Source organism: Orcinus orca, chromosome 15, assembly GCF_937001465.1.
Source record: "Orcinus orca chromosome 15, mOrcOrc1.1, whole genome shotgun sequence".
NCBI lineage: Eukaryota > Metazoa > Chordata > Mammalia > Artiodactyla > Delphinidae > Orcinus > Orcinus orca.
In genome coordinates this window covers 27,325,658-27,350,547 of record NC_064573.1, presented here as the reverse complement: position 1 = coordinate 27,350,547, position 24,890 = coordinate 27,325,658, and the positions used below count along the sequence as shown (strand labels likewise).

General features: G+C 40.2%; 1 protein-coding gene across 3 annotated transcripts in view; it reads right to left on the bottom strand.

Moving 5' to 3' along the window:
- Positions 1 to 24,890, bottom strand: part of EPG5 (ectopic P-granules 5 autophagy tethering factor) — a 129,548-nt gene that overhangs the window by 28,459 nt on the left and 76,199 nt on the right. For all 3 annotated transcript variants that reach the window (XM_004266052.4, XM_033421337.2, XM_049697760.1), the window contains 7 exons: positions 19,185 to 19,327; positions 17,609 to 17,765; positions 7,998 to 8,192; positions 6,774 to 6,987; positions 3,752 to 3,900; positions 2,611 to 2,812; positions 836 to 908 (listed from right to left, as the gene is read on the bottom strand). In XM_004266052.4, coding sequence (XP_004266100.1) covers positions 836 to 908; positions 2,611 to 2,812; positions 3,752 to 3,900; positions 6,774 to 6,987; positions 7,998 to 8,192; positions 17,609 to 17,765; positions 19,185 to 19,327 — 1,133 coding nt within the window. The remainder of the gene's footprint in view (positions 1 to 835; positions 909 to 2,610; positions 2,813 to 3,751; positions 3,901 to 6,773; positions 6,988 to 7,997; positions 8,193 to 17,608; positions 17,766 to 19,184; positions 19,328 to 24,890) is intronic.

Genomic DNA, 24,890 nt, shown 5'->3' with positions numbered 1-24,890 from the left:
TAAGCAGTCTCACGGTCACCACAAAATCCTGAAGCTTGTGGATTGTCTAAGGATAGCCCTCTGGAAAAGCAAAGACCCAGAACTTTTTCTGTTTTCCTCAATGGGCTCTTGAAGCAGCCTGGATGATACAAACAATCTGGACATGGTGGTCAAAGCTCTACCCTGGTCCCAGTCTAGCCCTCACCAGCTGTGGGATTTGAGCAAGACATTCAAGTTTTCTGAATCTCAGGATCAGATTAATTCACACTTATGAAAACACTTTAAATACTGTGATATATACTGTGTAATTCTTACAGAACTCTGGACATCTACCTTTTGTTTGTATGCTTTTAGAGGAAAAAAGACTCGTAAGGCAACTCCTTGCATTTGGACAGCTCAACACCTCTGTTTTAAATGCTTGTGAAATAATGCTTTCATTTAGTTGCAGAGTTCATGTTAAAAGAGCAATTCCCACCCAGTAATTTGAAAGCCAACTTAGTTCCAAAAACATAACTGATACTAGGTAAAATCAAGTTTGCCTCATATTTTGCAGTGTTATATTATCAAAACCTAATTCAGGAGAACAACATCCGTTTTTCTGAAATTAAATACCAACCTCATTCAACTTCTTTATTGTGGAAAACTGGAAATGAGTGTCCAGTTTTGCTTCAAAATCAATAGCTCTGATCAATCAGACTAACAATTCCACAAACAGAAAATGTCTTAAGTTTACTTTGTAAAGAAGCGTTCTCTAAATTTAAAATCAGATCTGTGAATCATCAGCTGGACCAAAACACCATCAGAACTTTAAGTCTATAAATTTCAAAGAAATTTGAATATCAGAAAAACTATTTACCTTTCATTGTCCTCTAAAACCAGTATCCATGGCTTAAAGAGCTGGACGATTACTGAATGTAGGGATCTTAGCACTAAAACAAAGCAAAATTTTTAGAGACAAGAAACAAGCCCATCAAATGGAGATGGCCAACAGGCACATGAAAAAATGCTCAACATTGCTAATCATCAGGGAAATGCAAATCAAAACCACAATGAGATATCACCTCACACCTGTCACAATGGCTATCAGCAAAAAGAACACAAATACCAAATGTTGGCGAAGATGTGAAGAAAAGGGAACCCTTCTACACTGTTGGTGGGAATGTAAATTGGTGCAGCCACTGTGGAAAACAGTATAGAGGTTTCTCAAAAAACTAAAAATAGAACTACCATATGATCCAGCTATTCCACTCCCGGGTGTATATCCAAAAAAAAACAACAGCACTGGGCTTCCCTGGTGGCGCAGTGGTTGAGAGTCTGCCTGCCGATGAAGGGAACATGGGTTCGTGCCCAGGTCCGGGAGGATCCCACATGCCGCGGAGCGGCTGGGCCCATCCATGAGCCATGGCCACTGAGCCTGCGCGTCTGGAGCCTGTGCTCCGCAACGGGAGAGGCCACAACAGTGAGAGGCCCGCGTACCGCAAAAAAAAACCCAAAAAAACCAAAAGCACTAATTCGAAAAGATACTATGCACCCCAATGTTCATAGCAGCATTATTTAAAATTGCCAAGATATGGAAGCAACCTAGGTGTCCATCAACAGATGAATGGATAAAGAAGATGTGGCATACACACACACACACACACACACACACACATATACACACACACACATATACACACAATAAAAAAGAATGAAAATTTTCCATATGCAGCAACATATGGAGGGTTTGGAGGGCATTATGCTAAGTGAAATAAGTCAGACTGAGAAAGACAAATACTGTATGATATGACTTATATGTGGAATCTAAAAAATAAACCAGTGAATATAACAAAAAAGAAACAGACTCACAGATATAGGGAACAAACTAGTGGTTACCGTGGGGAGAGGGAAGGGGGAGGGGCAATATAAGGGTAGGGGATTAAGAGGTACAAACTATTAGGTATAAAATAAGCTATAGAGATATATTGTACAACACAGGGAATATAGCCAATATTTTATAATAACTATAAATGGAGTATAACCTTTAAAAATTGTGAGTCACTATATTATACACCTGTTACTTATATAATATTGTACATCAACTATACTTCAATTAAGAAAAAGAAAAATTAAGTCCACCCTTTGTCAAGATCATTGATAACTATATAGAAAATCTTCTTATCATCTGTATATTCATAAACCTATGGTGATATACAAACAATATATTTAATATAACTAAACATGTTTCAGTTTTCATTTGCTGCAATGAAATTCCTTAAATTGAAGAAGTTTTATTATAACACAATATCATGGACAATTTTATAACATGCATTTTTAAAAAATAAAAACTTAAACATTCTTAATGTGATAAATAATAGGAAGAAAGAGCTGGAGCCTGAAACCTATCTCTTTGTACTTCACCTTACAAAGGAGAGGCAGAAACAAGTTGAAGCAAGCACCCACTGGTAAGTGAATATAGGTATGACACATATATGGGTTCACACTTGTACTGTGTATTTCCTATTTCTTCTTCATGACACTCAGATATACAGATTTATCACCAAGTTTTAAATCTCTTAATGTGTCTATTCAAGTCTCTTCTAATGGAAGGTTAGAACACCTAAGCTCCATGTTGCACTAAAGGCATATTACCTGTTTTGCTGCTGGCAGATGGATCTTGGGCCAAGCAGGCCATTTCTGAGTCAAGCAGTCTTTTTACAAGGTAGCCCAAGAGTGTCTTCATATCTGCCATGTAAGGACTCCATTTTGAGAATAAACCAAAACTTTTAAAGTCCAACGTGGATAACCGAAGCTTATAAAAAAAGTTTGAGAGCCACTGTATAGTCTCCATTACCTGGAAAAGAATGACCAGTTTAAAAAATGCTTACTGAATATCTACTTTCAGTAGAATACTACAGTAGACGGTGACGGAGGGCTTTGACTTTGTAATCCAGTTGCAAAGGTATATAGCATATGAAAAGTAAATCAGCAGATTTCAAACTCCTTTTCTAAAGCAAAGGAACCATTTCTTCAACTAAATTCATGTGGACCTACATCATATAAAATTGATGAAACTGAGAGCTCTGTGGGACACTGCGTGAAAACCTGTTCGAAGGAGCCGGTGAAGCAGGAGGGTTAAGGCGGGGAGGCAAGGTACACACAGGGGCTGGTGCTGGGCTGTTCCTGAACAGAGAGGCAAGAATCAGATCTGAGGCATGAGAGAAAGCTGATCCAGCCACAGGAGGCGGGTGGGGGTAGAGGGAATGGGAGATGACTGACAAAGGAAAACACAGGGCTCTTAGAGATAAAAGGTGCTTTGTTAGATATAAATTTTAAATGTGTTCCAGTTGTTTAAAAAACATATAGGGCTTCCCTGGTGGCGCAGTAGTTAAGAATCCTCCCACCAATGCAGGGGACACAGGTTCAAGCCCTGGTCCGGGAAGATCCCACATGCCACAGAGAAACTAAGCCCGTGCTCCACAACTACTGAAGCCTGTGTGCCACAGAGCCCTCAGGCTGCAACTACTGAACCTGCGTGCCGCAACTACTGAAGCCTGCGCACCTAGAGCCCGTGCTCCACAACAAGAGAAGCCACCGCAATGAGAAGCCCGCACACCGCAAGGAAGAGTAGCCCCCGCTCGCTGCAACTAGAGAAAGCCCGAGCGTGCAACAAAGACCCAATGCAGCCAAGAAAAAAAAAATTTTTTTAATAAATTAATTTAAAAAAACAAAAAAACTACAAAGGAAATGGAAAAGAAATGCACAAAAATTTCAGAGACCAAGAGCTACACACCTGCTTGTCTGACAAGAGAACATCCGGAGAGCTTTGAAGCACCGAGGTCTCAGCAGAAGCTGCCCCCTGCTGGCAGCCTGGGGCGCAGCAGCCCAGGGCTCTTAGGGTGGCTTTCCAACACTCAGGGCTCAGCAGCTGCTCAGCAGAGCCTTACCAGGCAGGGACAGAGGACAGCAAGTCAGCATCCTTCACAAACTAACTTTCAACTTGAATCAAAGAACACATGTACTTTACAAATGAATGAGTATTAAATAAAAATCCAAAACAAATTCATAAAGATCTGTGGTGCAATGTTCATTGCAGCTCTATTTACAATAGCCAGGACATGGAAGTAACCTGTCCTGAATGGATAAAGAAGATGTGGCACATATATACAATGCAATATTACTCAGCCATAAAAAGGAATGAAATTGAGTTATTTGTAGTGATGTAGATGGACCTAGAGTCTGTCATACAGAGTGAAGTAAGTCAGAAAGAGAAAAATACCGTATGCTAACACATATATATGGAATCTAAAAAAAAAAAAAATGGTCATGAAGAGCCTAGGCGCAAGATGGGAATAAAGACGCAGACCTACTAGAAAATGGACTTGAGGACATGGGGAGGGGGAAGGGTAAGCTGGGACAAAGTGAGAGAGTGGTAGTGTATATATGACATACGTACACTACCAAATGTAAAATAGATAGCTAGTGGGAAGCAGTCGCATAGCACAGGGAGATCAGCTCGGTGCTTTGTGACCAGCTAGAAGGGTGGGATAGGGAGGGTGGGAGGGAGGGAGATGCAACAGGGAAGAGATATGGGGATATATGTATATGTATAACTGATTCACTTCATTATAAAGCAGAAACCAACACACCATTGTAAAGCAATTATACTCCAATAAAAACGTTAAAAAAAAAAAAAAAGATCTGTGGTGAAGAGACCAAAGTTAAGAGAACCTACTGAAAGATCTGTCCACATGGACACTTGACTTTCCGTACTCTTGGTAACCCTACTGGTAGTGAGCACAGCCGAGCCATCTGAGCTGGAATCTGGGGGTGGGGAGGGGACTCCCACCTACCACCCCCTGACTGGGGAATGGTAAAGGTGCCATTTTCCTGGCTGGACAATGTGAGAGAGACAACAAAGGACCCATGGTGCAGAATGCAACTGCAGAGTCTAGGCTCTGTTCAAAAGGAGTCTCTTACTCGCCCCTAAAAGTCCACTCCTACACCAGGCAAAACCTAAAGCAACACAGAAACAGTATGCAAAAGTAGAGACTACCAACCAGCACTCTGCTACCTGCAAAACTGACTTCCCAGAGGACAGGAATTATACGCCCTCAGGTCCTTTCCCCCCAGAGGTGGCACAAGGATCAACTAGGACAACAGTGGCTCATAGGGGCTGGTCTAAGGGGAAGGATGATGAGGTCAGCTGCACTAGTGGGTGGGAGGTACCTAGGGGACAGTGAAGGGTCTGTGTCCCAATAGCTACTGCGGTCTGGATCTTAGGGCAGAGGCCTAGAACACAGCTACAGGTGTGGAGCCATGCATGCCTAGAAGATGTCAGTGAAGCCAGGGAAAACTGCAATGGGCTCACCCACGGCAAATCAGACGAGTAAAGGATGAAGCCCTGGGAACACCGATATGGTGGCCAGGGAGGGATGGAAACAAGGAGGCTGGAGGTTATGGAATCTGACAGAGATGGTAGTGTTTTCTTAAGCCTGTAACTGAATTACTTTTCCTGGGAAATAAAATTTTCCTGCTAAATCCAAGTCAATGGTTGCCTATATAAACAATTTATAATCTCTTTAAAAGGTTTCAGGGAAAAAACCCACAATATATGCTTAACCAGTTTTGAAAATTTAGGGCAAAACTTAGCTATGCAAATATGCATTAAAAATTATACAAGTAGGGCTTCCCTGGTGGCACAGTGGTTGAGAGTCCGCCTGCTGATGCAGGGGACACGGGTTCGTGCCCCGGTCCGGGAAGATCCCACATGCCGCAGAGTGGCTAGGCCCGTGAGCCATGGCCGCTGAGCCTGCGCGTCCGGAGCCTGTGCTCCGCAACGGGAGAAGCCACAACAGTGAGAGGCCTGCGTACCGCCAAAAAAAAAAAAAAATTATACAAGTACATTTCCCTACCACCATTCTCCACGCACCTTGCAACTTGCCTCTATAGGAAACAATGAATGTTTTGTAGTGCTTTGAAAATGAGACCATACATTTCAGTATTCTTCAGGTAGTCCAATACATAAGACCATTAACTTATTCATTACACTATTTCTATGATGTAACACAAAGATTTGACATAAAGCAAAATTTAGTTTTCCATTACATCTATAAACAGTATGAAGTTTACATGAAAAAAAGTAAACACTATCTCATTTTTCAAATTTCAATAAAATTCCTGCCTAGTGAAATTTCAAAAATAAAAAAGCCTACACTCTTTATTTCTCCTCTGATCTCCAACACTGATGGAAAACTGCAGGAGGGGGACAGAAACAGTGGGAATTTGGAAAATTTAATGCTGCTCTCTTTCTCTTGGATAATATAAATACAGCGTATCATTATACAGGGATAAAATTCATTTGCAAAAAACAAGAGTCAAAAAATTAGGGGGGAAAAAGACTAAATTTATCCACCATTTTGGAATTATAGAGAAACCAACCGGCATATTAAGCATACTGTAAAGGAGCAACTTCCTCCTCTTCCCAAATCTATAGTCACCAGGGTAAGCAGGCCCACCCCAGTTCAGGACAGCTGCAAAGTCAAGGTAAACAGGTGGGTGCACTACTCCAGCCCCAATGTCTAAGAGCTGTCTTGCCCAATTAGGGTCCATTCTGACATTTAGGACAATAACTGACCATTTTTACAGACAGCAACCTTTTGGGCATTGTTCATTGAGCACTTTGGGTGAAGATTAGTGATTCTAAACTCCTGCATACTTGCATTATTTTTACATTTTTGGATGACATCTGTAGAATGGTAAATGTCATATTAAACATTCACTGTGATCTAATCAGTCACAATTAAGGCACTTACTTTGCATCAGCAGCCTCAGAATGTCACTGTACTGGTCAGGGAACTGGTAGAGAAGAAGGTAAGTCCAGTGCTTACAGAAAAGATTAAATGGCATCAAAATGTCTTCATCTGGTTCAAGGCCCCAGGCAGTAAGTGCCAAATGAATGGACTCCAGAAGCCTGGTACGATCAGACAGAGGAGGTTTAGTGGCGTTTAACCATTGCTTAAGATCGAACTAAAAAGAAAAGGAAATAAGAAGTTTTATTTATACTAGAAAATTAATTGAAATAGAGCAAATTGTGTGCAAATTTAGTTTGAAAATCAAAGCTTACCTAGCATTTAGCTTTTTATAAAGATTCAAACTAAAATTTATATACTTAAAAGAATCTAGGCAGTTCAGTAATTGATGGTACCATTATGCCTCCATCTATACTTCAGTCTCTGGGAATGCAGAGGCAGTTTTCTCAGCCCTGCATACTTTTTTGCAATTTAAAAATCTTGTTGGTAAGTTTTCCCTACAACACAAGGATCAGAACTTTGTAGTTCTTCTTCACTGGTCATAGTGCCACAAACAAGTGGCCACTTTATGGAACTATCTCCATCTAATGGCCATGTTTCAAAGAGTGCATCAGTTAGTGAAAATTCAGAGTATTGATATCACCTTCCAGAATCCCAAACTATAAAACATGGTCTCCCCCATTACAAACTGATATCAGTCTCCAGGTCCTAAAAAATGCCCAGGTTTTATGAGTCATAGATGTCAGAGAAGTACAACTGAAGGCAAATAACTAAGGCTCTGAAATTCTCAACTGGTTAAGTAAATTCATTGCCTTGGTCTGAGTTAATATTCTATTAGGAATAAAACAAAGGCAATTTGCTTAGATTGGGCTTATTCTAAATATGAGAGACTCTGACATGTTACAACTCAATTATCAAACACAATTAAGGCATACATTCAAAAGAAGGATGTACTAAATTATTACTATGAATATTTCAAAACTGTATGAAGTTTTTAAAGAGAGTTTGGGAGCTGGTCCTTTTTATACTACATGAGTAAGACTGTCCTATATAACAGAATCAGCGCCCCCAGAAGCAGCAGCTCTGGGATGCTATTTGAAGATGATATCAAATGAGAAAACGGCCTGTCAGTCTCCAGTCCACCTGGAGACACAGCTCCAAGGGAGCTGGGAAACAACAGCAGTATCTACATTTCAATGACAACATCAGGACTGAATGACAGCTCACCTTGGTCAGCAGCATGAAAATCATATCACTGTTGTCCTCACTCAGAAACTTCACCACTTTCTCATACAGCTGTATGAACTCTGCAGGCGTAGCGTTGGGAGTAAAGAAAGGTGATAAGAGAGAGCAGAGCCTTCTGTTCTTCAGAATGGTCTGAAGGACTTTTCTGCATTCTGATTTAGTGCCACTTATAAACACCTTGAAAGAATTAAAAAGGGAAAATGTCACTATATTCTCCCCTCCCCAACTTTTACTTAAGCACCCAAGTTTTAAGGAATAGTACATAAGGCAAATAGAATTTTTTCTAAATAAGAATAAGAAACAATCAAAAGAAATGTAAAATCGACATCGATAAACCTGTCACTTCCAATGTAAGTGATATTAAATATTCTAGATAATCCATTCATTTCATTTGGACACACCAAAGAAAATGTTTAAAAGATTAAAATACTGGGATAATCTGAATCTGGAAATTTGCAATGTACCCACCATGACTGCTAAGTATTCAAAGTGATTCTGCATTACGTCAAGAAAAAAAAACTTCTAGGTTACACATTTTATTGAGATGTGCTTTTAATACTTTTCAAAAGCTAATTTTTACAACTAACATACACTCAAGATAACCTCACCTTCTTGTAACTTGGTTCTAATGTTTAAAAGTACTAGAATATAAGTGAATTAAATAACCTCAGAGTCAGGAAAGCTTTGATAAGCTTGACCAGAGGCAGAAATAATAAAGGACAAGACTGATAGATTTGAATATATAAAATTTTTACTTCAATAAGGCAAAAATCATCATAAAATTAAAGAAAAATGACAAAGGAGAAAAATTATACCACATTCCAGATACCAGGTTAGCACTCTGAGGAGCTCTTTCAAAACAAGAAACTCTCCAACAGAAAACGTGCAAAGGACAATACCAGAAAAATCACACACAAAAATTATTAAACAGCCAATAATCATTTGAAAAGTCAGGCAATTGAACAAGTACTTAAAGAAATACAACTTAAAATAATCACAAAGTACCACTTCCCCTATTAGATTAGCAAGATTTATAAAGAATGATCATTCCTAATGTTAGTTCTAATATGGAGAATAATAAACTCAAACCCTGCTATTATAATGTAAATAGGTACAAACTTCCCAGGAGGAGAGTATAACAATATACATCAAATGCTAATCCTTTTGACATAGCAATCATACTTCTAGGAAATTATTCTAGGAAAAATAGCACAATAATTTCACAAAGATATGTAAGAATATTTAGCTCAGGCTTACTGTAGCAAAACAACCAACCTACATAAATATTCATCCAGAGGGCACTGGCTCAATACATTACAATATATCTACACCATGGAACACTATATATTAAATACCATGATATAGGTCTGTATTTATTATCAAGAATAATGTCTAAAACATGAGTTTGAATGAAAAAAGCAGGTTATAAAACAGCATGTGCTAGTTATTAACTGTGTATTTTTACATATACACACATAAACTAATAGACATAGATACACAAGACAAACTATAATGAAATGTTAGCTATGTAACCAATATCTCCAGGAGATGAGGATTGTGAGAAATTTTTCTTTATACTTTTTTTTTAACATCTTTATTGAAGTGTAATTGCTTTACAGTGTTGTGATAGTTTCTGCTATATAACAAAGTGAATCAGCTATATACATATGTAAACCCCCATATGTCCTCCCTCTTGCAAATCCCTCCCACCCTCCCTACCCCACCCCTCTAGGTGGTTGCAAAGCACAGAGCTGATCTCCCTGTGCTATGAAGCTGCTTCCCACTAGCTATCTATTTTGCATTTGGTAGTGTATATATGCCAATGCTACTCTCTCACTTTGTCCCAGCTTACTATTCCCCCTCCCCGTGTCCTCAAGTCCATTCTCTATGCCTGTGTCTTTATTCCTGTCCTGCCCTTAGATTCATCAGAACCTTTTTTTTTTTTTTAGATTCTATATGTGTTAGCATATGGTATTTGTTTTTCTCTTTCTGACTTACTTTACTCTGTATGACAGACTCTAGGTCCATCCACCTCACTACAAATGACTCAATTTCATTTCTTTTTATGGCTGAGTAATATTCCACTGTATATATGGGCCACAGCTTCTTTATCCATTCATCTGTCAATGGACACTTAGGTTGCTTCCATGTGCCAGCTACTGTAAATAGTGCTGCAATGAACATTGTGGCACATGACTCTTTTTGAAATATGCTTTTCTCAGGGTATATGCCCAGTAGTGGGATTGCTGGGTCATATGGTAGTTCTCTTTTTAGTTTTTTAAGGAACCTCTATACTGTTCTCCATAGTGGCTGTATCAATTTACATTCCCACCAATAGTACAAGAGGGTTCCCTTTTCTCCACACCCTCTCCAGCATTTACTGTTTGTAGATTTTTTGATGATGGCCATTCTAACTGGTGTGAGGTGATACCTCATTGTAGTTTTGATTTGCATTTCTCTACTGATTAGTGATGTTGAGCATCTTTTCATGTGTTTGTTGGCAATCTGTATATCTTCTTTGGAGAAATGTCTATTTAGGTCTTCTGCCCATTTTTGGATTGGGTTGTTTGTTTTTTTGATATTGAGCTGCATGTATATTTTGGAGATAATCCTTTGTCAGTTGCTTCATTTGCAAATATTTTCTCCCATTCTGAGGGTTGTCTTTTCGTTTTTATGGTTTCCTTTGCTGCGTAAAAGCTTTAAGTTTCATTAGGTCCCATTTGTTTATTTTTGTTTTTATTTCCATTTCTCTAGGAGGTGGGTCAAAAAGGGTCTTGCTGTGATTTATGTCATAGAGTGTCCTACGTATGTTTTACTCTAAGAGTTTTACAGTATCTGGCCTTACATTTAGGTCTTTAATCTATCTGGAGTTTATTTTTGTGTATGGTGTTAGGAAGTTTTCCAATTTCATTCTTTTACATGTAGCTGTTTTCCCAACACCACTTATTGAAGAGGCTGTCTTTTCTCTATTTTATACTCTTGCCTCCTTTATCAAAAATAAGGTGACCATATGTGTGTGGGTTTTTCTCTGGGCTTTCTATCCTGTTCCACTGATCTATATTTCTGTTTTTGTGCCAGTACCATACTGTCTTGATTAGTGTAGCTTTGTACTATAGTCTGAAGTCAGGGAGCCTGATTCCTCCAGCTCCATTTTTCTTTCTCAAGATTGTTTTGGCTATTCGGGGTCTTTTGTGTTTCCATACAAATTGTGAAATTTTTTGTTGTAGTTCGGTGAAAAATGCCATTGGTAGTTTGATAGGGAATGCACTGAATCTGCAGATTGCTTTGGGTAGTACAGTCATTTTCACAATGTTGATTCTTCTAATTCAAGAACATAGTATATCTCTCCATCTGTTTGTATCATCTTTAGTTTCTTTCATCAGTGTCTTATAGTTCTCTGCATAAAGGTCTTTCGTCTCCTTAGCTAGGTTTATTCCTAGGTATTTTATTCTTTTTGTTGCAATGGTAAATGGGAGTGTTTCCATAATTTCTCTTTCAGATTTTTCATCATCAGTGTATAGGAATCAAAGGGATTTCTGTGCATTAATTTTGTATCCTGCTACTCTACCAAATTCATTGATTAGCTCTAGCAGTTTTCTGGTAGCATCTTTAGGATTCTCTATGTATAAGTATCATGTCATCTGCAAACAGTGACACATTTACTTCTTTTCTGATTTGGATTCTTTTATTTATTTTTCTTCTCTGATTGCTGTGGCTAATACTTCCCAAACTATGTTGAATAATAATGGTAAGAGTGGGCAACCTTGTCTTGTTCTTGATCTTAGAGGAAATGGTTTCAGTTTTTCACCATTAAGAACAATGTTCGGGCTTCCCTGGTGGCGCAGTGGTTGAGAGACCGCCTGCTGATGCAGGGGACGTGGGTTCGTGCCCCAGTCCGGGAGGATCCCACATGCCGCGGAGCGGCTGGGCCCGTGAGTCATGGCCACTGAGCCTGCGCATCCAGAGCCTGTGCTCTGCAGCGGGAGAGGCCGCAGCAGTGAGAGGCCCGCATACCGCAAAAAAAAAAAAAAAAAGTTGGCTGTGGGTTTGTCCTATATGGTCTTTATTATGTTGAGCTAGGTTCTCTCTATGCCTACTTTCTGAAGAGTTTTTACCATAAATGGGTGTTGAATTTTGTCAAAAGCTTTTCCTGCATCATTGAGATTATTATATGGTTTTTATCCTTCAATTTGTTAATATGGTGTATCACATTGATTGATTTGCATATATTGAAGAATCCTTGCATTACTGGGATAAACTCCACTTGATCATGATGTATGATCCTTTTAATGTGCTGTTGAATTCTGTTTGCTAATATTTTGTTGAGGATTTCTACACCTATTTCAGAGATATTGGACTGCAGTTTTCCTTTTTTTTTTTTTTTTTTTTTTTGTGGTACGCGGGCCTCTCACTGTTGCGGCCTCTCCCGTTGCGGAGCACAGGCACCAGACGCGCAGGCTCAGTGGCCATGGCTCACGGGCCCAGCTGCTCCGCGGCACGTGGGATCCTCTCGGACCGGGGCACGAACCCGCGTCCCCTGCATCAGCAGGCGGACTTTCAACCACTGCACCTCCAGGGAAGCCCCTACAGTTTTCCTTTTATGCGACATCTTTGTCTGGTTTTGGTATCAGGGTGATGGTGGCCTCATAGAATGAGTTTGGGAGTGTTCCTCCTTCTGCTATATTTTGGAAGAGTTTGAGAAGGATAGGTGTTAGATCTTCTCTAAATGTTTGATAGAATTTGTCTGTGAAGCCATCTGGTCCTGGACTTTTGTTTGTTGGAAGATTTTTAATCACAGTTTCAATTTCAGTGCTTGTGATTGGTCTGTTTATATTTTCTATTTCTTCCTGGTTCAGTCTCAGAAGGTTGTGCTTTTCTAAGAATTTGTCCATTTCTTCCAGGTTGTCCATTTTATTGGCAGATAGTTGCTTGTATTAATCTCTCATGATCCTTTGTATTTCTGCAGTGTCAGTTGTTACTTCTCCTTTTTCATTTCTAATTCTACTGATTTGAGTCTTCTCCCTTTTTTCTTGATGAGTCTGGCTAATGGTTTATCAATTTTGTTAATCTTCTGAAAGAACCAGCTTTTAGTTTTATTGATCTTTGCTATTGTTTCCTTCATTTGTTTTTCATGTATTTCTGATCTGATCTTTACGATTTCTTTCCTTCTGCTAACTTTGGGTTTTTTTGGTTCTTCTTTCTCTGATTGCTTTAGGTGTAAGGTTAGGTTGTTTGAGATTTTTCTTGTGTCTCAAGGTACCACTGTATTGCTATAAACTTCCCTCTTAGAACTGCTTTTGCTGCATCCCATTGGTTTTAGGTTGTCGTGTTTTCGTTGTCATTTGTCTCTAGGTAATTTTTGATTTCCTCTTTGATTTCTTCAGTGATCGCTTGGTTATTTAGTAGCATATTGTATAGGCTCCCTGTGTTTGTATTTTTTACAGTTTTTTTCCTGTAATTGATATCTAGTCTCAGAGCATTGTGGTCAGAAAAGATACCTGATACGATTTCAATTTTATTAAATTTACCAAGGCTTCATTTGTGACCCAAGATATGGTCTATCCTGGAGAACGTTCCATGAGTACTTGAGAAGAAAGTGTATTCTTTTGTTTTTGGATGGAATGTCCTATAAATATCAATTAAGTCCATCTTCTTTAATGTGTCATTTCAAGTTTGTGTTTCCTTATTTATTTTCATTTTGGATGATCTGTCCATTGCTGAAAGTTGGGTGTTAAAGTCTCCCACTATGATTGTGTTACTATTGATTTCCCCTCTTATGGCTGTTAGCATTTGCCTTATGTATTGAGGTGCTACTATGTTGGGTGCATAACTATTTACAATTGTTATATCTTCTTCTTGAATTGATCCCTTGATCATTATGTAATGTCCTTCTTTGTCTCTTGTAATAGTCTTTATTTTAAAGTCTGTTTGGCCTGATATGAGAATTGCTACTCAGCTTTCTTTTGATTTCCATATGCATGGAATATCTTTTTCCATCCCCTCACTTTCAGTCTGTATGTGTCCCTAGGTCTGAAGTGGGTCTCTTGTAGACAGCATATGTACAGGTCTTGCTTTTGTATCCATTCATACAGTCTATGTCTTTTGGTTGGAGCATTTAATCCACTTACATTTAAGGTAATTAGCAATATGTATGTTCCTATTACCATTTTCTTAATTGTTCTGGGTTTGTTTTTGTAGGTCTTTTCCTTCTCTTGTGTTTCTTGCCTAGAGAAGTTCCTTTAGCGTTTGTTGTAAAGCTGGTTTGGTGGTGCTGAATTCTCTTAGCTTTTGCTTATCTGTAAAGGTTTTAATTTCTCCATCAAATCTGAATGAGATCCTTGCTGGGTGGAGTAATCTTGGTTGTAGGTTTTTCCCTTTCATCACTTTAAATATGTCCTGCCACTCCCTTCTTGCTTGCAGAGTTTCTGCTGAAAGATCTGCTGTTAACCTTATGGGGATTCCCTTGTATGTTATTTGTTGCTCTTCCCTTGCTGCTTTTAATATTTTTTCTTTGTATTTAATTTTTGATAGCTTGATTAATATGTGTCTCGGTGTGTTTCTCTTTGGGTTTATCCTGTATGGGACTCTGTGCTTCCTGGACTTCATTGACTATTTCCTTTCCCATGTTAGGGAAATTTTCAACTATAATCTCGTCAAATATTTTCTCAGACACTTTCTTTTTCTCTTCTTCTTCTGGGACCCCTATAATTCGAATGTTGGTGCTTTTGATGCTGTCCCAGAGGTCTCTGAGACCATCCTCAACTCTTTTCATTCTTTTTTCTTTATTCTGTTCCCTGGCAGTTATTTCCACCATTTTATCTTCCAGCTCACTTATCTGTTCATCTGCCTCAGTTATTCTGTTATTGATTCCTTCTAGAGTATTTTTAACTTCAGTAATTGTGTTGTTCATCATTGATTGTTTGCTCTTTAGTTCTTCTAGGTCCTTGTTAAATGTTTCTTATATTTTCTCCATTCTGTTTCCAAGATTTTGGATCACCTTTACTATCATTACTCTGAATTCTTTTTCAGGTAGGTTACCTATTTCATCTTCATTTATTTGGTCTTGTAGGTTTTTACCCTGCTCCTTCATCTGTAACATATTTATTTGTTGTTTCTTTTTTTTTTTTTTTGATGGGTGGTGCTGTATTCCTGTCTTATTGGTTGTTTGGCCTGAGACGTCCAGTACTGGAGTTTGCAGGCAGTTGGATAGAGCTGGGTCTTGGTGCTGAGATGAGGACCTCCATGAGGCCTCACCCCGATTGATATTCCCTGAGGTCTGAGGTTCTCTGTTAGTCCAGTGGTTTGGACTTGGAGCTCCCACCACAGGAGCTCAGGCCTGACCTCCAGCCTGGGAACCAAGATCCCACAAGCTTCTTGGAGCAGTAAAAAAGAAAAATAGGAGCAGTACAATATCAAAGAATCAAAAACAAAACAGAATTAGAAAGACAAAAATTATATTAGGAAAAATAAAACTATAACTGAAACAACTGCAACAAGGTAAAATAAAACCACAACAGAAGAAAGAAGAAAAAAAACTAAAAAAAAAAAGAAGGGCAGGGGCAGGGGGGAGGGGGGAAACAAGCCAAAGGAGAGAATAACAAAGTATAAAGAATAAAAGAAAAATAGAAAAATGAAAGATTTATTAGGAAAAATAAGAATATAAAAGAATCAACAGAACCCCAATCTAAAAGAGGAAAAAAGGAAAAAAAAAAAAAAAAAGCCTTGGCTATGGGGGCAGAGTTTAGGCGGGGTGGAATTTAGGCAGGGGTGGGGTTTAGGGTGGGGCGGGACCTAGGCAGGTGGGACGTGACGTTTGAGCATGGGGCGGGGCCTAGGCTCAGGATCCATGCAGCCAGAAAAGGCCTTGGGGGTGGGGCCTAGGTGGGGCGACATTCAAGCGTGGGGCGGGGCCTCTGCTCAGGACCTGCGCAGAAGGGGAGAGGCAGCACGTGAAAAGGAGGGCCTGTGGAGTGTGGAGTTCTGGGGTTTGTAGGTGGGGCCCTGGGTGTGGGTGTGTGGGTGGAGTTTAGGCCCAGAGCGTTGAAGGGTTTCTCCAAGTGTAGAGGTGGGGTCCTGGGTGGGGGTGTAGGGGCGGGGCTTGGGCTCTGCACAGCAGGAGGGAGGCTCCGAGGGCAAGAGGATTAGGCCCGGGAGCCCAACAGGCTTCCCGGTGCCTAAGTGGACAGGGAAAGCGCTGGCCCCGTTCCCTTCCATTCCTTCATGCCCCTCCCCCACCATCTCCCCCAGGGTGGCCCCCATTGCCACTGGACCCCTAACCGTGGGTGGGTCCCACTGGGTGTAGGAACTCCTCCCCTTCCCCAGTCACCCCTCAGGGATGCCGGTCCCGGAGGTCTGGCCTTTACTTTTGCTCCCCCTTCCCTCCCTCTCACTCCCTCAGGACCCGCGTGGCTGGAGGGGGCCTAGGTGAGCAGAAGATCAGGCCCGGGATCTCAGCAGGTTCCTGGGGACCTAAGTGGGCAGGGGAAACCTGGCCACGCTCCCTTTAGATCCTCTGCCCTCCCAATCATTCCCCAATCCCCCCCTTTCCCCTCCCCCAGCCACCCCTCAGGGACACCACTCCCGTCCCACCTCCACTTCTCCTCCCCCTGCACTCCCCCCACGTCCCATGTCCTACCCAGTCACTGGGGCTTCCTCCCATCCCCTTAGGTGTCCATGGTCCCCCTCTGGTGCCTGGTAGGTGCCCTAGTTGTAAGGAGACGCAAATTCCACATCCTCCTAGAACACCATCTTGACTCCGCCCCCTCTTTATACTTTTTATGCTGTCAGTATTGCTTACAATAAGCACTCAACAATTTTATAATCAGGCAAAAATCTATTCTAAAACATCTATTTTAATATCTGCTCAGTATCACCTCCCTAAAAGTATCCAATAAATAGGTACTTATTTAATTGAATTTGGGTGAGAGTACATGATTAATTAGTATTTATATGTTTTCCAGCAAGTGGCATTTCTCGCTTTTATGACACACTTCATAATCTGCATGGATACAATGCCCTTGCCCTTGTTAAATATCCATATATTTAACAGTAAGTCAAATAAGTAAATAAATGGTGACTAGCAACTGGGAGGCAGCAATGGACAGGTGGAGCAAGCACGGAATGTTGAGTCAGAAGACCTGGGGTTACTCTCAGCTCCAGCACTCACCAGCTGTACTCCTTAGGCAAGTCACTTAATCTTTTAGAGACCAGTTTTCTCATCTTTAAGATGGGAATGCTATCAATCACACAGAGTCACTGTGAGGGTGAAATAAAATAATGAATCAAAAAGAATTTTATAAACAATAAAGAGCTTTGGTAATACCACTGTTACCAGAAACAGCATAAGATAGAATCTGATGTCTCCCCAGAGACTTACATATATTAATAATTTAATATCTCTTGTATGAAAAGCAGAATTCCATACCAACAATTCTAACGACATCTTGAGAAGTCAACAATTCAAAGGGGCTCCTGACTTAGGTAAGACTCTGAACCTATAATATAAGTGTGGAGTCAACCATGCCTATATCTAATGAGGACACTGTAGGGACTCATCATATGTAAATAAGGCTAAAAACACAGGATAACCTTACCTGTCCCAAGATCTCAATGCATGAAGTAAAGAACTGCCTTGTGGGAGGATGACGCTGGGTCTCATCGCTGACATAATCCACAACAGTAAAGAAGAGGCTGATGCCAACCTTCTGAACCCCAGGGGTGGGGTGTGACTGGTAGGCATTCACTAGGGCCCTGTGGGAAAATGTAGGTAAGGCTATTGGTCTACAGTAAGAGAATCCAGACCCACAGTGTTTCCCTGATACTCTACATTCCTCAGGCAGTATTCTTAAGAGTCCTCAGAGCCCCATATGAATGCCACTTTAGAAATATTTCACGGGACAGCTTCTAACTTGACCCAATAACTTTTCAATACACAGAAGTGATTTTATGTCCTCCTGGGGGGAAAAAATTCAGCCTTTATTAACATTAAATATTTTCATAATTGTATGTAATTCATAATTTATTACTCAATTTCATGTATTATAATATAAATACATATTTTTAAACACAAGAACCTTGATTTCCCTAAATTTTAATATCCAAAATACTGACTTAGGTTGAAGAAAAAGATTTTTGTATAGAATAAGATCCTAGAATAAAAGGTATCTCTTCTAATTCTCACTCTGTTTTGAGTTTCTTTCCTAGTAAAAGAAACATCAACCTCTTGTTCACCTTATCTCCTCCTCCTTCCCAGACCCCCAGCCCCAATCCAACCCACAAAAGGTCTCAATTCCCCTGTCCACACTACCATCCTAATCTACTGGGGGATTAGCTGCTGGTACTAGAACGTGCAGTCACCTCTGCAGTAAAAGGCAGAGTCAAGCTCCCCTTTCCCAGGTAATGTCCTGGTGGCTTTGGGAGGAAAAAGGAGAGCTCTAAGAGAAACCACAATGGTCAAATGCAGGTTGGCAACTACACCTGAGAGCCCTAGTTCCCCTGAGCAATTCCACTGCCTACTTTGCTCAATAATCTGAATGGACAATGATGACTTCCAGGGTAAATGTGACTTTAATATAAAACTTAAGCACTACATCTCTCCGTGATTGAATTCTAATGTAATGTATCACCTCCTAATTCAAGGGTCAGCAAAATTATTCCACAAAGGGCCAGATAATAAATATTTTATGCTTTATGGGCTATAAATTGTCACTACACTCAATTCTGCCATTGTAGCATAAAAGCCATACACATTAAGTAAATAAATGGGCATGGCTATGTCACAATAAAACTTTCCTTATAAAAATAGATGGCAGGGCTTCCCTGGTGGCGCAGTGGTTGGGAGTCCGCCTGCCAATGCAGGGGATGCGGGTTCGTGCCCCGGTCCGGGAGGATCCCACATGCTGTGGAGCGGCTGGGCCCGTGAGCCATGGCCGCTGAGCCTGCGTGTCCAGAGCCTGTGCTCCGCAACGGGAGAGGCCACAACGGTGAGAGGCCCGAGTACCGCAAAAAAAAAAAAAAAAAAAAAAAAATATATAGATGGCAGGTCAGATTTGGCCCAAAGGCTGCTGATCCCTGTACTAATTAGTGGGTGACTGGTGGGTATAGCAGCATGTATGATTACTGTCAGTAATAACAAATAGTATTTTAAATTATAATGCCCTCAAAACTTACGTAATCAAGTTTTCGGCATGCACAGCGGCTTCCACAATATTAAGTGATGGTGGTTTAGCAGCTTCTGCTTGCAACTGCTTCACTTCTTTTCGCAAAACATGAAGCTGTTGGCTTATTGCTTCATTCTTATGCAAACCTTCAAACTAACAAAAGTTAAAGTGGTCAACAGACTTATTTGCCCCTACAGCTTTCTAGAGCAGATATTTTATTAAAAATATCCTGGGTATTCGATAAAGAGAATATTATTACAACTAATATTGTAACTCAAAACTCTCAGCTGAACCTGAGAAGGATGGGGAAAAAACCGTCAAAAACCTATACGGGAATCTCAGGCTTTTCATGAAGAATCAAACTTGTTCATTGCTGGTTCAGATCCTTTTGTAGGCTATGTTCTACATCACTCATGCTTCAATGCTCCAATTCTGATCAAAAATAAACTCAGTGTCTTCCACCACTGGGGCTTCTCTTGAAGCACATCAAGCCCCCCTCTGTTGGCCATCCCTCCCCATAACCATAACCCCTCTCTGTTCTCCCAATCCAGAAGCACATATAATTTGACTCAAGACACTGTGGCTGCACGTTTCATCTGCACCAAACATAAAAAGAGGATGACACAAATCTTTTAATAAAACAACTGCCATTTTGAAAGGAAGAAAAGATATATACTTATAAAAGAAACACCAAAAATAAGATAAAATACAAGGAGTGCCCACACCAGTTGCGTGCCTAGGAAAGCACAACTGACTAATTCAGTGGTTCTTAAAAGCCGGTCTTCGATAAAATTTGTATTGGTTCTCAGTAAAGATGTGAAACATAAGAAGAATTTATTGAGCTTTAAAAAAAAAAAAAACTATATTTCAATTTTTTTAAAACTATACTTTATTTAAGATTATGTCTTTCCTATTTGAGGGAGTTGTTAATATTCCTTTCTCTAATTAATTGATGGTGACCTATATGATAACTGCTTTGTATGTACATTTTTAATGTCCTTTTTTGCCTGTGGACAGATACAGAGAACATCCTAGGCCCAGGTTGCAACACAATGTAGCAGTTGTGGGAGACAGGACAGAGGGACAGCCAAGAGGAGCTCAACCAAGTAGGGGGTCAGGGCTGAAGAGGGCAGTGCAATCAGACTGGGGAGCAGAGGGGCCTGTCTTAGAGATACCTTTAATGCAGGTTAGGGAATTTGGACTTATCTTGCAGGCATGGCAGGAAATGCTGAAGAGACCAGACCATTTAGAAAGCAGGAATTTTAAATCCTACATTCTCTTCACATAGTCTTCCCCAATCACTTGGGTGAGCAGTAGAGTCTACATTTTCCTTTATATGCACCTGTCCAAACCCGGGCCTCAGCCACCACTGCAGTGATTACAGGTATCTTTTGTTTATAAATAATGTAATTACTTAATTCACAAACTTGCTCAAATGAATCCCTTATATCCCTGCCAGAATTATTTTCGTAAATTCCAGATCAAAAGCTCATGAAGGGCAATGGTCCTGCTTGTTTTGCTTTACACAGCAGCCCAGTGCAGCACAACTATGATAGATGGCATGTTGAGCCCCTACTTTTATGATCATGATAATAAGTTTCTTCCACAAAACTCACCAATGTTGTGTTAAAAATCTTTATAAAACTTCTTGTTTTACAGAAAAAATAGGCTGTTACTATGAATCAAAAGGCATAAAAGATGCTTAGCATTTTTTCGCAATAAAGTATTATTTAATTTTTTTTAAAAATGGCATAAAAGTTAACATCCAAGAGCATATAATGTTAACAATTACTTCAATTTTTACTACTGGAGAAACAAAAGATTTAAAAAAGTAAATTACTTCCATTAAACCACATAATGAATCAATACAAATATTTTATTTCAAATCTTTCAAATAACAGGCCAATGTTTAATAGCCCAAAATGTGATCAGGAGTATGTGCAGTCAGCTTTTTTGCCCAATATGTCACCAAGTACAGTTAAACTGGGTCTTTGAGAGTCACAGCCCTTGGCTGACCTGGAGAGAAAGCATCAAAGAGAGGAAAAGAAAGAATCTGAGAGGAGGAAGGAAGACAGTATGAATGAAGGGAAGTGGAAAGACAATGGGTAATAAAAAAGAGAGGCTCACTTGACTGGGAAACGCAGAGAGACAAGACTAAAATCACTTTGTAACTTGAACTTTAAAACTGCTACCCCATGTTGTAGAAACTACTGATGCTGAAGAATAAAAGAAAATCAACTAGTTTAGGAAAGTTTAAACTTTCTCACAAAAAAACCCAAAATTATCATAATTTCCTAGTCTACTTATTTTTGTTTCCTACCACTGTTAAAAGTTTTCTTTTCTTACTAAAGGGGAGGTGAGAGAGATTGAATGACTACCGGCTCATAATTACAAGAAGCTGTAGACAATAGAACAAAGCAGCATGCTGGAAGCCCGTCCCCTTGAGTCACTATAAGTAGACAAAGAAATACAAAAGTTGCACAAAGCATGTGCTTCAGTAAGTTGTTAAAATAATGTGAGGCCCTCAGGGGTCTTTTCCATCTTTCATTTCTAGGAATGAGCAATTTTTCACATGATAATAAATCAGTCCTGGGTCCAGCAAACATGCCCCACAATACCAAAGAACAACAAAAGGAACCCTATTATAAATCACCCCATATCCTCAGGGAATATCACCAAATTATTAGAGGCTTCTGTTAGGAGAGGCGACCACAGAAGAGGCACGTCTCACTTCCCAGAAAATATCTTTGGCTTTTGTATACCCCAAACAAGCTATACATAGTTCAAACATTTGCAGATGGCTGGAAATTTCCAGGGCTTTCCCTCACAGAAAAATTCTACTAAGCAATAAGATATTTTCATGATATAATTTGAAATCTTTACAAAAGAGCCATTGAAATTTATATTTAAAATACGCTTAACATGTTTTAATTTTAGAACTTAAAATTCACACTTGAAATATAAAATTATTTTCCATAAAGTTGATTTTAAAAATTCATCCAATCCAGGAATTCTCTAATCACTGAAAAAGAAGCACTCCTATCACACTAACTCAGAAAGAAAGGGGTACACATGTTAATTCAAATGAGATTTGACTGTCATGATCAGCTAGTTTTCAAAAATCAGAGCTGAAAGAGCCAAAGCAAATGGCCTGGCCATTTCCCAATATTGAATGGAAAAGCACAACTCTTGAATTTAAATAGATGCGGGCTTGAATTCCAACTGAGCCACTTAATAGCTGTGTGAGTTTGACAAGTCTCTGAGTCTCTCTGAACCTGCTTTCTCGTCCTCATTCTGTGAAGCTAAGTGAAAAACGTACGCAAAGCCCCTAGCAGATTACCTGGAATGTGAGAGTGCCCAAGAAAGGGATAAGAAATATTCTGAACAGGGCTGAGAAATAAGGTAGTGCACTGAAGTATGACCAGCCTTACCGCTTTCCAAGATTGAATGCCCAGGAGACACTTGTATTAGAGTAAAAAGGTAAGTGGAGCAGTGTGTGGTATTTAAGTCAGGATTTTGTATGGAAAGCATTAAACTGGCCAATTAAGCATTAAATTGGCCAAAGGTAAGCAGGATCAAAAATGACTGCCAATTTCTAGTAGGAAAAAGTTCCAACTTCCATGTCTTCCACAGCCAGAGAATATCTTCAGGGAGATTATTATGAAGAGTATGTATCCATCATTCATTCCTTCAAACACATCCATTTTGTGACACTGACTGTGTGAAGCACTGACAACATAAACATGAAAAAGACAAGATCCTGGCCCTCAGGTAACTCAAAATCTGTTAAAGCCTACAGAAGTAATCATAACACAAAACAAGCTGTAATGCAGTCTAACAAGTGGTGTGCTTGTGGCTCTCAATGACTGAGTCAGGGGTGTTAAAGGGTACCTATCATGTGCCAAGAGCCATTCTAGGTGCTGCTGGTAATACAGATGAATAAGGACAGGAGCTCTATTCCCAAAGAGGTTACAGTCTGGTAGGAAAAACAGCAGGTAACTACAACAGCATTTGTGCTCAAGCTGCGATAAGAGGAGGGAATATCTCAGTTTGATTAGAGGAGTCAAGAAAGACCTCAAGAAAAGATGCTGCCTGAACCAAGGAATGAAGGGATGAGCAGAAGCTCAGAAATGAGTGGGGGAGAACAAATAACAGCATATGCTAAGAACAAAGGCATGTCATGTTTGCAGAACAGAAAAGGTCTAAATTGCTAGAAAATAGAAGGTTTGGGGAGTGGGAGAGAGGGTAAATGATGTTGCTAGAGAAAGATTAAGAACAGATTATGGAGGGTCCAAAAAGACATACTCCTTTTAGACACTAGAGAACCAACGTGGGTTTTTAGCCCGGAAATGTGATCAGATTTGTATTTAAAAAGATGAATGGTGGAGAATGAACTAGATAGAAAGACTATGGACAGGAAGGCTGCTGTATTAGTTCAGGGGAGAAGTGATGTGGGCCGACCACAGGGCAATGGCAATACAAACAGAGAAAGGCATACATTTAAAGCCATTTCAAAGGCAGAACGAGTATGACTTGGAAAGCGACTAGACAGGAAGTATGGGGGGGGGCGGGGGGAGAATGATGATACTGATGCCTCGATCTCCATCTTGGGAGCCCAGGTAAGTGGAATTACAGAAAAAACAGGTTTGACAGGTAAAGATGAGATTAGTTTAGGACCTACGGAGTTTGAGGTATCTATGGGACATTCATAGAATGTTAAGTAAGCAAGAAGTCTAGACCTGGAACTCAAGAGAGAAGTCTGGACTAGACAAACAGAACAGGAGTCATCAACATATGGACTGACCCTTCGGGGGTCATGGACTGTTGAGGATCGACTGAATCTATGAACTCTCCAGGAAAAAAAAATTTCTATACACTTTCAGGGTCTTCTCTGGCCCACTAAAGACTCTTCACAAACCCCAGATTAAGAACTCCAGCACAGACAAAAGGCAAAAGCAGCTGGCATCACAGTGAAGAAGGGAATCAGGAGTAGAACCAAGCACAACCAGCAATCCAAGCGTTGAGGAACCCTGGAGGAAACTGAGAAGTGGCTGGAGATCTGAGGAATCCAGAAGAGGCCTCATGATGCCCAGCATCACCAGATGATAGAATAATGTCAAACAGGATCAACACTACTCATCACAACCATGAGGTGGTCACTGGACACCTGTATATAGAGGGGCTATAGTTTTACATTGTAATAACACAATCTACCTTCTTCAGGAATACTGTCTCCCAGTGACAGTTTCTTGATGAGCCATAAACACTCAGAACTCACTTTCCCTACCCCTGACAAACACCTCTCTTCCTACAAACTAAAGTCATCCATTTGTGTAATGGACAGCATTAGACTCAAGTACAATCTTTAACAAAAAATCAGAGCAGGGGCTTCCCTGGTGGTGCAGTGGTTGAGAGTCCGCCTGACGATGCAAGGGACACGGGTTCGTGCCCCGGTCCGGGAAGATCCCACATGCCGCGGAGCGGCTAGACCCGTGAGCCATGGCCACTGAGCCTGCGCGTCCGGAGCCTGTGCTCCGCAACGGGAGAAGCCACAACAGTGAGACGCCCGCGTACCGCAAAATAAATAAATAAATAAATCAGAGCAAACCTAACTGACTTGCTTAGATAAGCCCAAGCTTCATGGCAGCTAGAGTTTTAACTTTCCTCCACTTTGCTCTTAGCCATTAGTGAGTAGCAAAAAAAAATTTTATCTTCA